The sequence below is a fragment of the Lathyrus oleraceus genome, chromosome 3 (genome assembly GCF_024323335.1).
Source record: "Lathyrus oleraceus cultivar Zhongwan6 chromosome 3, CAAS_Psat_ZW6_1.0, whole genome shotgun sequence".
In the NCBI taxonomy this organism is placed as follows: domain Eukaryota; kingdom Viridiplantae; phylum Streptophyta; class Magnoliopsida; order Fabales; family Fabaceae; genus Lathyrus; species Lathyrus oleraceus.
This window is the reverse complement of record NC_066581.1, coordinates 227,010,457-227,026,641: the sequence shown is the minus strand read 5'-3', so window position 1 is coordinate 227,026,641 and position 16,185 is coordinate 227,010,457. Positions and strand designations below refer to the sequence as shown.

General features: G+C 32.9%; 1 protein-coding gene across 1 annotated transcript; it reads right to left on the bottom strand.

Annotated features, from left to right (window-relative positions):
• Window positions 1-310: 310 nt before the first annotated feature.
• Window positions 311-1,297, bottom strand: LOC127126461 (transcription factor RADIALIS). Its single transcript, XM_051055390.1, has 2 exons — window positions 760-1,297; window positions 311-622 (listed from the first exon to the last, which is right to left on the bottom strand). Exons 1-2 carry the CDS (start codon window positions 1,011-1,013, stop codon window positions 598-600), a joined length of 279 nt encoding a protein of 92 aa, XP_050911347.1. The 5' UTR covers window positions 1,014-1,297; the 3' UTR covers window positions 311-597.
• Between the last annotated feature and the right edge of the window lie 14,888 nt (window positions 1,298-16,185).

Here is a 16,185-nt window from a genome sequence, read left to right as displayed (position 1 = left end):
GTGCGGCTCTGGCACAGCCACCCAACACCCAGGCGTATGTTAGTATATGTTTAATACTTATAAATTACTATTTACATAGCATATACACAAGAAGCTATACACAATATTATTATTTACATGCCATATAAGAGCATATATTAGTATATGTTTCATAGTTACAAATTACTATGTATTACATCATACAAATTAACAATAAATCATATCAAACAAATATATTATTCAACATATTTTATAACGTTTACTGGTACTTGTGTAAATACTAGCATATTAATATTTGAGAATAAAAAAGTAAATGACATATGTTTCCATAAAATATAATGTAATATATGTTATGATAATTAAGCCAGCAAATTACAACTTTATTTAGAACAAAGAGCTGAAACAGTTGCTAATTCTTCTAGTCTGCGTTAACGGCAAGAAAGTAAATTAAGGATGGAATGGAATCATAGTAAAATATATGATTCTTATGACTAATACTCTAATGCTACTATTACATTAGAACTGTGCAAGACAAAACACCTCCTCAGTGCTTGAAAACATGTTGATTGGTTAAAAACAAAAAAGACAATATGTTTTGTTGTTGATGACAGTTGTTGGTCAATGAAGGCTCAGGTTCCTCATCCTACAAATGAAAGTAAACAGTATTGATCAAATCAAACAGTAGATTCAGAATATATATATATATATATATATATATATATATATATATATATATATATATATATATATATAAGGGTATTATTGGTTAGATTATGATACCTTTTCTCTTCTTGAGAGCCTGAAATTTTCTTGTAATTTGGGAATGGAACTTTCCCTGACTCAATATGCTTAACATCTTCAACGAGAAGTTCATAGTGTTTCTTAACTTCCTCTGGAGTTTTGCTACCAACAGCATGAGCTACATTGTACCAACGATCTGGTGTGTCTTTGTCATAAACAGCTAGAGCTCTTTCAAAGGCTTTGTTGTCCTTAACACTCCATGAGCCAGAAGCTGACATTGAACTAGATGCCATTTCTTAATTAATTAAAGGTAGGAGGAAGGAATAATAAGCTAGTTTTGGTTTGAGAGTCACTTATAGAGAGTGGTATATGAGATTAAGATGATATGTACAACAATGTGTGTTCCTTTTATAAGCATAAGGAGAAGGTATATGAGATAGGGTGGTGCCAGTTGGCATCAAAATCTTGTGCTAAAATGAAGATGTAGAATTATCATGATTTGTCTCTTTTAGAACCACTCAAAATTGCTGGCCCATGAAATTCAGCTGCAGCAATATGGGAGAATCAGTATCTCCATGACAGTAAAAACAAGTCCATGAATGGATAGGAATTTTAAATCAACTAATAGTAAAATTACAATTTACTCTTTAGTATTAGCAAACATCATGTTTATATTTATAGAAAAATACAATTTTGATGACTAATATGTACTCTTAGAGTTTTAAAATAACAATCAAGTTTTATCTCATTAGATGGGTTTTTTTTTTCTGTCCAACATTTTGTCTAGCACATCATTGTCGGTCTTACCGTTGGTTTTAATGGTTTTAATGTTGTTCGATAAAAACTTCTCTTTAGTATAAGTGGCACTTTCGTGTCACATAAAAGATTTAATACCCTCCTCCATTTCCACCACTCATATTGAATTCATTGGTTTACACCTCCTTATATTTCTCCTTCCTTGAACCCAAAATATTTAAATTGCATAATTTTTGGTAAAATGTGATCGTCAATTTTTCCCTATAGGTTGAGAATACTTCTCTTTTTACTAAACTTATATTTCATATACATTGGCTTAATTCTTCTTAGGCAAAAACCATATGTTTCTAAGGCTTGTCTCCAACCTCATTTAAATCTTCGATCGCCTCTCTAAGTCAAACCATATTATTTGCAAAAATCATACATCTTGTCTCTTGAATATGTTATGTAAGTACAACCAAACCAAAACTAAAGTAAAAAGATAAGGGCTTAGGGTTGAACCTTAAAGCAGTCATATTTTAATGAAAAAATATCCGTCTCTACACCTTGTATATGCACACTAGTAAAATATCTTTATACATATCTTAAATAAGCCAAATATAGGTCATTGTAACTCTTTTTCCTAGGTTTTTCACAAACTATCTTTAGACATTCTATCATACGCCTTCTTCAAGTCAACGAAAACTATGTGTAGGTCTTGTTGATCCATCTAATACCTCGGCATAACCTCTCGAAGTAAATAGACCGCTTCCATGGTTGACCTCCCAGGCATAAAATTAAATTTATTTTTATTAACTTGAAGTTCTTTTCTTAGTTTGTATTCAATCACTTCTTCTCATAACTTCATGGTATGATTCATAAGTTTAATCTCTATATAATTTCCATAATATTGTATCTCCCTCTTGTTCTTATGAATAGGAATTAAAGTGATTTTTTTTCATTCATTTGTTGTTTTCTTTGAACGATTTCGTTCCACCACCGTGATTCTTTACCCCTATATCCAAAACCTCTTGATTTTTCCAATGTCTATTTTGCAACTTTTCTAATCTCTTGTGTTATCTTGTTCCACATATTATTTGCGCTTTCTTGTGGCTGCAAAAACCTCCCTTAAAGATCTTATGTTAGATTTTTTTCACCCTTTAAATGTCACTATTGTAAAAAAAACAAATGCATAGAGAAAAACAGAAACACAATAACAACACTAGAATTTATCGTGGAAAATTCAAAAGCGGAGAAAAAACTATTACCATTGTCAAATGACAATTAGAGAATAACACTATGAGAATTTTTTTACAAAATATATAGATTACCCTCAAATACCCCAAAGCCCCAATATACTCATACTCTTCAAAAAAAACTATTTAACTTCCCTTCACAACACTCTAACATAAGAGTATAAGAGAAAATATAAAGAGTCAAATACAAGTTTAAAGTATTTTTGACTGATACATTTTGTAACAAAGAACCTGAATCCTTTATATAGCATTTGACTCCCTCTTCATTTACAAAACTAAGCAATGTGAGACTTCTTCAACATATATATTTTTAACCAACCCCAACAATCTCCATCTTGATTGAAAATGATACATCAATTTTCATTGTCTTCACCAATAATCATACTTCACCATAAAGAGTATAGTCACTTGAACCTACATCACTCCATGAATTTTCACATTGTCTTCACCGACAATCCTAATTTAAAAACTATTATACTCCATCTAAATAATAGTATACTTCACTTGAAGTTAAACCACTTCAAGAATTTCCACATGTCAAAAACCAGGTTGAAAACTTATGGTGCAATTTCCATTTTGGTAGGAAACTCTTCAACAATCGACATAGTCTCACAACACACTTTTAATCAACACATATGTGCTAATCCACTAGCAATAACTCTTCCTTTTCTAGGACAGTAGAAATTTCACAAGAAGAATCTTCTCAAATTTTTAGAGAAGATCACCATCTCCCACAGCGAGGGAGACATTGCTAGCATTTGACTCATAACTCTTCTCTGATGTTGGCCCATCAAGACAGTTATAATTTACATGCCCAATCTTTCCATATTTCCAGCATCTCACACCCGTTTCATTATTTTTCTTCACATAAAGCCTTCCTCTAGCAACCAACACTGATTTTGATGAAGTATTATCCTCACCCTAGAATCTTCTTTCTTCAAAATAATTTTACTAGCAACTTCTTCAAAACTCAAAGTTTCCTTTTTATATATCAAAATAGGTTTAATATGCTCATAGGAAGATGAAATAAATCATATGAGTCTCAAAGCTTATCTTCATTCATCATCATTCTTGACTCTAATAGTTTCTAATTCATACAATACCATTGAGAACACTAAGATGATCAAATATTTTTGGATGTTCATCCATGCGCATGTTATGAAACTGCTCCTTCAACAACAATCGATATGACATACCCTTTCCTTGATATAGCCCTTCAAGTCTCTTCCAAAGTTTTTTGACCGACTAGGTACCAAGAATATTTTCAAGAAATTTTTTAGTCAAAGACATACGAATTATACTCGAAGCTCTCAAATCTAGTTCCTCCCACTTCTCGTTGTCCATATGTTTCCTTTCAACGCCTTGTGTAAACCTAATTGTATAAAAAAAATTGATTTGAATTTTCCACAAGTCAAAATTGATTCTCCCATAAAAGTTTTCTCTAACTCAATCTACACATCACTTTAAAAACTTGACATTGCAGCGAAAACCTTTCCTACAACAAAGTTTTTTCCAACCAACAGAAAGTTTAAAACTTATTTTATGATGTAGAAGATCAGACAAAACTACAACCATAGAGCATATTAAACAATTTATACCCCATCAAAACAAGGATCTTGATACCTATTGTTAGGAAAAACAAATGCATAGAGAAAAAGAGGAACACAATAACAATACTCGATTTAGCGTGAAAACTCCAAAACCAGAGAAAAACCACGACTGTTGTAAAATAACAACTAGAGAATAACACTATGTGAATTTTTTTATAACATATAGACTACCCTCAAACACCCCAAGACCCAAATAGACTCACACTTTCCAAAGCAAATATTTAACTACCCTAAACAATACTCTAACACAAGAGTATAAGAGAAAATATAAAGAGTCAAATACAAGCATAAAGTGCTTTTGACTTGTACGTTTTGTAACGAATAACTTGAATCCTTTATATAGCCTTGGGCTCCCTCTTCCTTTACAAAATTAATCGATGTGAGACTTCTTCAACATGTATATTTTCAACCATCCCCAACACTGCTTGATCCGTGGTGTTCCCATGTGGCTTATTATCGTCGCTCTCCTCTTGAATCTTATATCTATAACTAATATTCTATGTTAGGTAGCCAAGATTTCTACAAGTATAACTTTTAAGTCCAACCAAATATTCATATCTGATTTCCTAATAAGAATGAAATCTATCTGAGAACATGTCATCTCACTCTTATATATGATAAATTTCTTATTTGTTTTCCTAAAACATGTATTAGGTATAATAAGATCAAAAATCAATGAAAATATAGGTTGAATTTACCATATACATTTACCTCCCCGGGAACATACCTTTATATGCCTTAAAAACATTTCGATACACTCCCTAAATGACCATTCAGATCTCCTTATAGAAAAGTCATTTCTCTTTGGGCGTGTATCCTAAAATAAGTATTTTTAATCTTCTAAAAAAATTCACTTTAAGGTGTTTTGCTAACCCAACATAAGGTGCATAAGTGTTGGTAACATTAAATGTGTGTTATTCAACTACAAATTTCAGAGCTATAATTTGATCTCATATCCTTTTTACATCCATGTTATCCTTCTTCAATTTTTGTCTACAATAATTTCTACCTTATTTCTCGATCTAACTTTGGTAGTGTACCGAAACTTAAATCCCGTGTTGTCCATTTTTTTTTCCATATTTTCACTGGTCTACTATGTTTTTTGTAGGCAGATAAAATTATCTTTCCTCATAACCATAATGTCAACTATTTCCATATAATTTTCTTGTAAGTGTTCATATATTCCATCACTACTATGATAATCCTCTTTTACCTCGGTTGAAAAATTGGTTTTACGTCGGTTTCATAGGCGAGGTAACAAATGACGTCATAAAAATGTGTCACATTTTAATTCGGTTTTAGATGCACCAAGGGAAAATTGTATTGTTCATGGGTTTGAACCCCAATAACAATAATTTCATATTTTATTAAAAACACACAACTTTTCCTCTTGGTGTTAAAACTAGTAGAGGTGAAATATATATTATGAAACATCTTCATCATTATTGTACTTGTGAAAAAATAGAGGGTGTACGTGTTCCCTCTACAAGGGCATGGGGGACTCAGAGACCTTTTATAGGTGTATTACAAATTGCGTTGTGAGGGCTTTCTCACGATGGCGAGAAACCTTGTATGTTTGTTTTAAAGGCTATTTAAAACACCAACTCACGTGAGGTGAGAGACCCTGTTGGCAGGTGGCAATGTAGGGTTGTAGACTGGCGGTTAGGTTGATGGTGTGTTAAGGCTACTAGGAGTATATTGCTCTCTAAGTAGTGGTAAATGTGTACGAGTTGAGAGTCTCCCCTCACCCCCTTGAGGGATATGATATTTATATTAGTACTTACATCTTAAAGTTTTTTTTACCTCTTGGACGTGGTCTTAACTGGTCCCTCTTACTATGGGAGGTTGTTGACCACCTATCTTCTCGGAGTAAGCAAGGAATTTCTCTCGCCTGACTCCCAGGTTGGTGGGACCTCATAGGAAATTTTCTTGGATTTTGTACGGGCAGTCCAATTTTTAGGAGAGGGCGCCATAGTCTAGGGATTTACCAAATATAACACTACACAAATCCCTTAAGCACGAGGACATTCTTTTAAAGGTAGAAGTGTTTAAAACCATTATCCTTTTTGGAATGCGCCCATCGCCCTATTTAACTTAGAGCAATTTTTGTTGGGTGCACTCCCCATACAGGCGAGTACCTTAGCCAAATCGTTGAGTAGAATGATAAGCGATTCCCTCAACGAAGGCGTGTGATATAGACTGCAGAATCTTCAATTATAATTCCTGCCCGATGAGTCAGTGTCCAAATGTCCTTTGTTTAACTAAGGTATATTAACCCAATATGATAGTCAATCACGCTATGAACATGTTTTTCTTCATTTAATGTAATCAATGATGATAAACTCTTCAAAATTGCAAATGTTAATGACACGCGTAGGTAGCGTGCAAAGTTTTACAAAACTATGGGGGAACTCAGCGAGTTGCCTTTATAAGAAGGGTTTTTTTTTTCCTTTACATTCTATTTTATTTTCTGCAATTTTACTCAAGTTATATCATCTTGTTCCGCCAACGAAGATTTCAACTTCTTCTCAGGTATGAATTTCTTCATCTTTCCTAATTTATGGTACTATATTTTAGGAGATCTGTTTGGAAAACGTGTCTCTGTGTTAGGACTAGGATTTCTAGATAGATAGTTCCTTTCTGGCGGTTGCGACTGTGGTGATGCCTTTTTTTGTTCTATTGTTTTCTCAGGAACAAAATATCTTCCTCCTCCATCGTTCCCAGAGGCGTGAGTGACTTTGTCTCTATTTACACTTCCGAGGAACAAATTCGTGTCTTTCAGACGGGAGTGGATGTCTCTTCCTTAGGGAACAAGGATCAGATCCTCCTAGAGATTTGTCTACCATCTGAGAGGGTGAATTCTCTTGGAATGCTGGGTATTGGTGGTGTTCCCCTCTTTCAGTTATCCTAGACAGAAGGCCTGACGAGATGTATAGACTATGATTGGGCATTCCTGTCCCTAAAGGAGAGAATGACTACTCGCTTTCTATGGCAGTTCGAGGTTATGGACTGTCGGAAAGTAATTAGGCTTTGGTGAGAGGGTGGTAGGCACCTTGCTTCCTATATAGGTAGGTGGTTTTTCATTTTATCTCTTGGAACCTTATACCCTTTTATGACCCCTATTTGATTTATACAGAACAAATGGAAAAGACTTCGGCCAAAGAGTGCAGAAATAGATGGGAGAAGATCAAGTCTTACAGTTCAGGCGTTAATAGTCCAAAAAGCCACCCTAGGAGTTTGACCATCCAGGGGCAGAAGAGGGCGGAGTTACCGGAAGCCAACACTCAAAATCTAGGATGGGGTCCCCTTTTGTTGTTGGCCAAGAGACGAAGCCTATTGGAGGCAATAATGTTACACCTTGGTGGAGCGATGTTAGCCATGACCTCCTCTGCTTCAAAGGTTCGTACCTCCATATTTCTAAGGAGTTCCCTGCTGAGTACCGAGCCCTTTGTTCCAAATCCTTCTTGGATATTATGAACATGACAAATACTCTTTTACAAAGGGAGTTACTTCTTTAGGATGTCGAACAAGAAAGGTATGACAAGGATGCTAGCGACCTACAGGCAAGACTCAAGTATCAGATGAAGACTTATAGTGAGAGTCAACGAATGCTACAATCGCTCCAACAAGATGAGGAGAAAGGGGGAAAGAGGTTGAAGGATGCTCAAGCTAAGTCAAAGGATATTTATGCAGAGAAAAAAATTTCGATAGGACTCTTTAGATTCCTTTCTCCTTTGTTAAAAAGGTTTAGAGAAAAAGGTATTAGACTTGAACGACAAAGTGGTGTTCGCCGCTGGCTTGTATTTTAATTGGGTCAAGTCCTCTGCTTGTACCCAACTCTAGAGTTGAGTCCCCTATATCCCTTCAAGGTAGTGAAAGGTATGGCGATAGCAGATGAGAAGGTAATGACTTCTCCTAAACCCCAGTCTTCCCCCTTCAGGATGAAGGTGTGGCCCAGGAGGGCAGTGAACCTGAGACTCCCCTGTCGGAGTAGGATGTTATGGAAGAGGAAACCTAATGAGAATGATGTTCGTCTTTTGTGTTTTTTTTTTCATTTTGTTATATTTATTTTGACCCCCCTCGGGGTGCTTTGTAATTTCTTGGAACATCGGTGTTCTTCTGGGGACACCTTTTATGTTAACCGATTTTACAATTACTTATTGTTTGAATTTCATCCATTATCGCGACTATTTTAGGATCTTCTTTTTCTGAGGCTCTGTTTACTTTTTCTTTATGAGCACCACATATCTCATCTTGTGGGATTCAACATGCATAATTTCGTCTATGGGAGGCAAGGATCCCACCTTGGGGGACCCAACATGTATAACTGCCTCTATGGGCGGAAAAGATCCCACCTTGGGGAATACAACACGTATAATTGCCTCCATGGGCTGTAAGGATCTCACCTTGGGGAATTCATCATACATAATTGCCTTTATGGGTGGCAAGGATCCCATCTTGGGGAATCCAGCACGTATAATTGTCTCAATGGGTGGAAAAGATCCCACCTTGGGAAATCCAGCATACATAATTGCCTCTATTAGCGGCAAGGATCCCACCTTGGGGAATCTAACATGTATAATTGAATTTATGGGTGGAAAGGATCCCACCTTGGGGAACCCAACATGTATAATTGCCTTAATGTGCGGTAAGGATCTCATCTTAAGGAACCCAACACATATAATTTCCTCTATGGGCAATAAGTATGCAATCAATAAACAACTTGTTCTTACAATCTGTAGAGTTCTAATACTCGCCTATGAAAAATGTCAATTAGGTAAACATATAACAAAATACAGGACAACTGCATAAATGAATAACAAAAACAAGAGTGACCGCGTAAACGCTTCTAGAGGAGAAGGGTACATTTTGTTTGAATAAAATTGGTTTGTTACACATCCCTTAAGTTTTTATGATAAAAAAGTATTTAAAGAACAATTGGGTATACTAATGTTTGTTCAAGTGTGCATGACCAAATACTTAAATTTCATATAAAATCGAAGTATTAGTTCTGACTCTGAACATTCAAAGAGAAGCATGAAGATCAAATTCGGATGGATTAGAAGTTGAAGACCAGACTCTAAAGAAGCCGTCTTCTGAAGAAGTCATCTTCCAAAGATCAAAGTCTGAAGGAGTCAACCTCTGAAGACCAAACTTTGGAGAAGTCTGCTTCTGGTAATCAAAACCTGAGTCAGTCAAAGCACAAAGACCAAGGTTACACCGATAGGTCATTGCTCATCTCTGAACATACTTTGTCACAGAAGACTTAAGCTTTATCTTCTTCACAGAGTCTGCAGGGATACAACTGCTAATTCTTTTTGTAGCAAAGGTTTTCAAACTAGGTTTTACGTAAACTGACAGTTTGGGGAAATATCTCAATGTCTCTTTTAAAGCTTCTCAAAGGACTCTATTATGTTGCATCTTCAACGAATCTTTTCTTGTCTATTTAAGGAGATAAAATACTTGAATAAAATGTTGAACATGCTAATGAACAAAGATTGACAAAAAGAGAAATTACTATGTTAAAGCACAACACAAGTTTAAACTTAGGATTTCTTGTCCTTGTATATCTTAAAAATCCTTAAGTCTTTAAGAGTCCATTTTGTTGGGTATTCTTTATACACCTCTGATTGTATATCAAATGTATTTTCTCTATAATCATTTATCTGCTAGGTATATTGTAAGAAGTCTCTTATAAGTGTTTGAGCAAGGAAGTCTCATACTTGTGTGTTTAAGCAAGAAAGTCTCTAGCTTGTATGCTAGAGCAAGAAAGTCTCTTACTTGTGTGTTTGAGCAAGGAAGTATCTAGCTTATGTTCTAGCTCAAGGAAGTCTCTTACTTGTGTGTTTGAGCAAGGAAGTATCTAGCTTGTGTTCTATAGCAAGGAAGTCTCTTACTTGTGTGTTTGAGCAAGAAATCTCGATCTTGTGTGCTTGAGCAATGAAGTCTCTTACTTGTGTGTGTGCGAAAAAGAACTCTCTTGCTTGTGTGCTTGAGAAAATTGTAATGTGATTATAGTGAAAATCTCTTGTAAGTACAAGAGACTGGATTACTCTCGAGTTGTGAGACAAACCAGGATAACTTTGTATGTTATTCTTGTTTCTTGCATTTTATGTCTACTGCTTTTCTCTAACTAAATTAGATTCTACAACCTTGTGTTTAGAATCTGACTTAAGATTCCCAAAAGAACGAAAAAGAAAACACAATTCAACTCACTTCTTATGTTTTTCTCACATTCACATTTTCCCTAGCATTCAGGCTTCATCGCCCCGCGAGGTCAGATGGGAGGGCTCATTGCTCTCGCTCGCGTCATCGGGCGACATTATTCCATGACTGACCTTCTTTACTCTCACGCTCGAAAAATGTGTATTCTTTAACTTAAGACACATAACATTTTATGGCAATCTCTTAATCCTCGATTGCCTAATACAATCCTCTCCTTTTATCTGCACTGGAAACCAACTATGTACATAAAAACTAACATAAGAAGAATGGTTTATCTAGAGTACTAGAAATACTATATTTTTATTACTCTTTCTAACCCACACTCTTTTATAGATTGAGATTTTTTCGATAATAAGTGTTCTGGTCGGATCAAAATATACAACTAAGATTGTTTTAATGCATGAAGTTGAAATCAAAATCCAATTATTTGATCTCAAATCAACTGTCAATATTTGTTATTGCGTAAAAAAATTTGTTGAAGAGAATCTAAATATATCTTTTATTGAGAAAAATACATGTGAGTCTCTTTAAAATAACAATATGTCACATAAAATCGTAAAACTCTCATTAGTTTCATCCAATAAATGATAAAGTATTAAGTGGTCATAACACTCTTAGTATACTCTTCTTATTCACTCAAGTTAAAATGTATTGAGCTAGTGAATTTAGGAGCTTATGAAATTCATTCCTTGTTGAAAAACTTTCTCGAAGAAAGTAAAAATGTGAATATTCTAAAGCAGTACAAGTAAGTTTAGCAAAAGGACAGAAAGAAGCAGTTTGTTACAGACAGTAACTTTGAATTGTGGTTCAGATTATACACAGAACCCACTATCTTCTATGTCATCAAATCTTTATCATTATTTTATTCTCTTATTTGCAGCCAGGGTATTAAGTGGGTCCAAACTGAATCCCACAGAATCAATAAATAGCAGCAACATTTGTGGATACAAGACAAACTAAAACTATATGCTAGTTATGTGCATTAATTTAGACCATTTAAAAAAAGTTAAAATGGGACCAAATGTTATCCAAATGTTTACATGTGAGACTATGTTTTGTTTAAATAAGTTTTGGGTTAATATTCAATTCATCTAAGAAAATATTCTAATCATCTCATCTAAATCTTGTTGAATAGGTGCAAATAAATTTGTGCAAACTATTCTATAATATCAAGGGTACAAACTTCAAACTTCAATGCATGCAACAAAACAAAGAAGCACAATATATATTGTACAAAAGGATTGGATTGCATATAAAAGGCACTGTTTTTTCATCATAGCTACGTGATCTTGTATCAATATTTTTGTACTGAAAAACATTAATTCCAAAACTTTTGCTTGCTGGCTACTTGTGTTCGTACAATTATTGTTGTTTTGAATTTTTACCCTAGGTTAAAGATGTCATCACCGACTCACCACTTCACTACTATTTTTTAACTACATTCTGAATTTACTTTGTTGAAATGAATTGTTGCTATTATTAGAGTTTCCATATCCAAATTCAATTTATGTTTTTGGAAATTCAAGGTAGATTAATCATGATAAAATAAATATAAATTTTATTTAATTATGAAAATATTTTTTAGATCTTGTTTAACTATAGTTTAGCTATGATAAATTTTTTAATTATATGAGATAGTATGTCTTATACACCCTCAAAGACGATCATCTCTATACCCATCATATTTATTTAAAATTAAAAAAAAACTCATTTTTATAAAGTTTTTTTTATAATTTTTATCTATTTAAACAAATCAATTATATTTATTTAAGTATTTACATAACTCATAAATTTTAAAATAAATTAAATAGGCCCTACAATATACCTTATATTTATGTTATATAAAAATATACTTGAAACAAATTAATTCAAATATATTAAAATACATTACAAAAACATACATTTAAAATAAATTAAAATAAAACAAGCATATATTACATAACACAATACATGACACAAATGATTTATCAAAAATATATTATAAACATACATAAACGTTAAACTAAATTAGGAACACAAAATACAAGAAAAAAAATATATAATTTTTTTAATTATTGTTATTCTAATGTTACTGTTACAAATTATATATTTTACCTCGGTCGAAATGATTTTAATCTCGATTATATAAACAACGAAGGATATGACATGATAACTTGTCACTTTCCCCTCCATTTTTTTAGAATTGGGATTAGAAAATAAATGGTCATTTAGTTTGATACCTAATAACAACATATTTTTATTTTTCAAGTTTTGTTGCGCGCGCCATAGACCTCTTGGTTTTATTTAAAAACCGAGAAAATAAGGTATATTTTTTATCTCGGTTTTAAGTAATAATTCATGAATTAAATCTTATTTATTAGCATATATAATATGTAAGCGGAGAATACCAAATTTACATTGCTTTAAATCTTATTTTCACTGGCTTGTATCATTTTTTACACAGAAACTAAAAAATGTGTTACACAATTGAAATATATCATATCATTTTAAATCTTGTAAACACACAATAACAATTTATCATCGTTTTCAAAACCAAATGTATAAATTTACATTGTTCTCATCAAGATAGAATACACACATTTACATATTTGCACATAAAAATGACAAAACCTTTGTACATATACAAATTAAGATTATATCAACCAAGAAAAACTATTGTTGTTGAGATTCAAATATGATAAGAAGACACCGACCTAACATGATCAGATGTCATCTATATCTTCTTTTCAGTATAGTGTTCAGTCGTTAAACTCTTATAATTAGAACAAAACTTAAATTATGATAAGCTAACAACAACAACATTAACTTAAGATATATATATATATATATATATATATATATATATATATATATATATATATATATATATATATATATATATATATATATATATATATATATATATATATATATATATATATATATATATATATATATATATATATATATATATATATATACACTTGATGCTTCATCCATCCATTTATAATACCTGCAGAGACAATATAAAAGATATATCTCATAACATAGTATCCGCAAGAATAGTTGTTTGATTATTTTCGTCACTACAAATAATTTTCATATATTTATATCACTAAAACATACAAATAATATAAGCAAAAAAGAAAAAGCAATATACTTACTTTTGAGTATAAAAAGTTTGACTTTTTACCAAGTAAATTTTGTTTGATTACATTATATCCCTTCATCGCTCTACACATATCGATTAAAATTAAACATGAATAAAAACTATTCAAATCTAAAGTAAAAATTTGAGTATTAATAATAATATCACTTACCCATTCAAAGCGTTAACCATAACTTTAGGCAGCACACAGTACAATGAGCAAAACACAACTATAGTATTTTTTCTCGGACCTATGGAAATTAGTTCCTAATGATCATTGCATAAAAATTAAAAATAATTAATAATATGTATAAAATTGATTTATAAATTAAAACAAAAATTAATATATACGTACTCGTTGTAAAACGAGGTCAAATAAAATTCTTTGTTCTTTTTCAACTTTTCTTGTACGTAAACAAATATATTGTTTCCTGTCGAACCGCGAGTAAGACCAAGTAGCGATGAATCTAAGAAAATACTTATTTATATTCCTGTAAACACATAACTCATGCATGAACCTGCAAGAGTCAAATCTTTATGTTAAAGTACAAGAATGTATGAATATAAATAGAAATCAACATAAAGACTATACTTACGAGCACCAAATTTGTAATAGGAATTATCTAGGTACTCATCTCCCTTTAAATATTCATAAATAGAATCCTTAGAAAGTACGAATAACTAACTTGGGTCATGCCTTAATGTAATACCCAAGCATGAGCCTGAAATACTTTCGAATATCATTGACAGTCTCTCAATGTTATCTAGTTTTGGTGGTGTGGTTTCAGTACTACATTGTTTGGCAGAAAAACTTTCTTTCGTGCTTATATCACTCGTAAGTTTAGCAACCACATTCTCTTGAATTTCCAACTGATTTAAATTTGTGTGCTTGAGTATACCCAACGAATTCAATTGATGCATCATAAAAATAACATAAATATAATACAAAATTAAAATACGCAAACAATAAGAACAAAACATGCGGCTTATACCTCAAGCACATAACGAGTACACTTCTCAGACATCTTGTCAAGATCTTCCCCGACCATCCTCTTTCGCTCCTCCTCGACCTTCCTCTCTCGCTCCTCTCATTCCTTATAGACACTCCATCATACCTTCATTAATAACCTCTCCCTCTCCTCCTCCAAGTTCCTCTCCTTCTACTCCTTCTACCTCTCCCTCTCCTCCTCTAACATCATTCGTTCCTCCATCCACTTCTCCATTTCCTCCACCAACTTAACAACAACAATCTCTTTAATCTATCATACGATTTTATTCTCTAGATGATTTAGATTGTCCACAAAATTACTTGAAACCAACGCCTCTTCCAATACCACGGACACACCCATGATGGTACTCGGTTCTAATCGCTTCTACCAAGATGTCACGACGATCTTGTGAAGCGAAGAGGTCGACTTTGGTTTGTTAAACCAAACCATCCTAAAACACATATGAAATTTCATATTTACCAAATTGATTTAACCAAAATAAATATTCTTGAAAAATGTATCTACTTACAATCTTATGAGTCACTTCGCGTGTAGCATTTGATGTGAACTCGTCGTCTTTTCTTTGACGTGCCCTCTTTCATTTCTCGTGGCATGATGATGGAGATGGAGTGTGACCAAGGCTTATAGAATCCCCTAGCTCGAGTTCCTTTTGTTTTCTTTTTTCTTAAATCATATTCTTTTCAAGTTTTTGATATCCTCCACGAGACAATCTATGTGGATAAATATTTCGAGCTCGATTTTCCTTTCCGTTTTGGTTATTTGCCAAGAATTCAGGAGTGGTGCGAGACATTACAAATTTCTCCCAAACATACTGATCAAAAAATGAATACAACAAGTATGGAGGCTTATATTCAGGGTCATTTTCATCTCTTAGATGTTTAATATAATCATGTGTGAGTTGTGTCTTAAAGTCCCTCCAACGCTCACCATAATATGTAAGCAATTTCTTTTTCACCATACTATCATCTAGACTAACATCAAGCACCTCATTTATTTACATAATACAATTATTATTAGTATTAAACAATAAAATAAACGATCATATATAGTGGTAAAAAAAACATAAAATACCTTAACATCATTCCATATAGCATCTTTCAAGTCCTCGTCAACTTCGTGCCAACTATCAGTCAAAATACTTATTTTACTTCTACCTTATAACACAATGTAACCCATAAATACCCAACATGTTCAGCATAAGGACTTCCGATTCTTATATCAATTGTAATCGGGTAGCAAACACCACTTTCACGGGATTTTTCACCTTGGTATACATCGTGTCACCTCTAGTTTTCTTTTACGTTTTGTATTAATAGAGGTTGCAGCAGATGTTGTATGAGAGGTGTTTGTCGAATCGGTCATGACTATCTAAATAATCCTCAAAATGATCAAGAAAAACTATTTAAGTTAATCAAAAAATACGTAGAAACATACTAACTAACGTTTTAGTGAAAAAGAAAAACAATGATCAAGAGAAACTATTTCAGTGAATCAAACAACAT

Coding starts and splice junctions, on each gene's coding strand:
- LOC127126461 (XM_051055390.1), bottom strand. CDS start 1,013: ATGGCATCTAGTTCAATGTCAGCTTCTGGCTCATGGAGTGTTAAGGAC. Junction 623..759: donor GGCTCTCAAGAAGAGAAAAG/GTATCATAATCT, acceptor TTTCATTTGTAG/GATGAGGAACCTGAGCCTTC.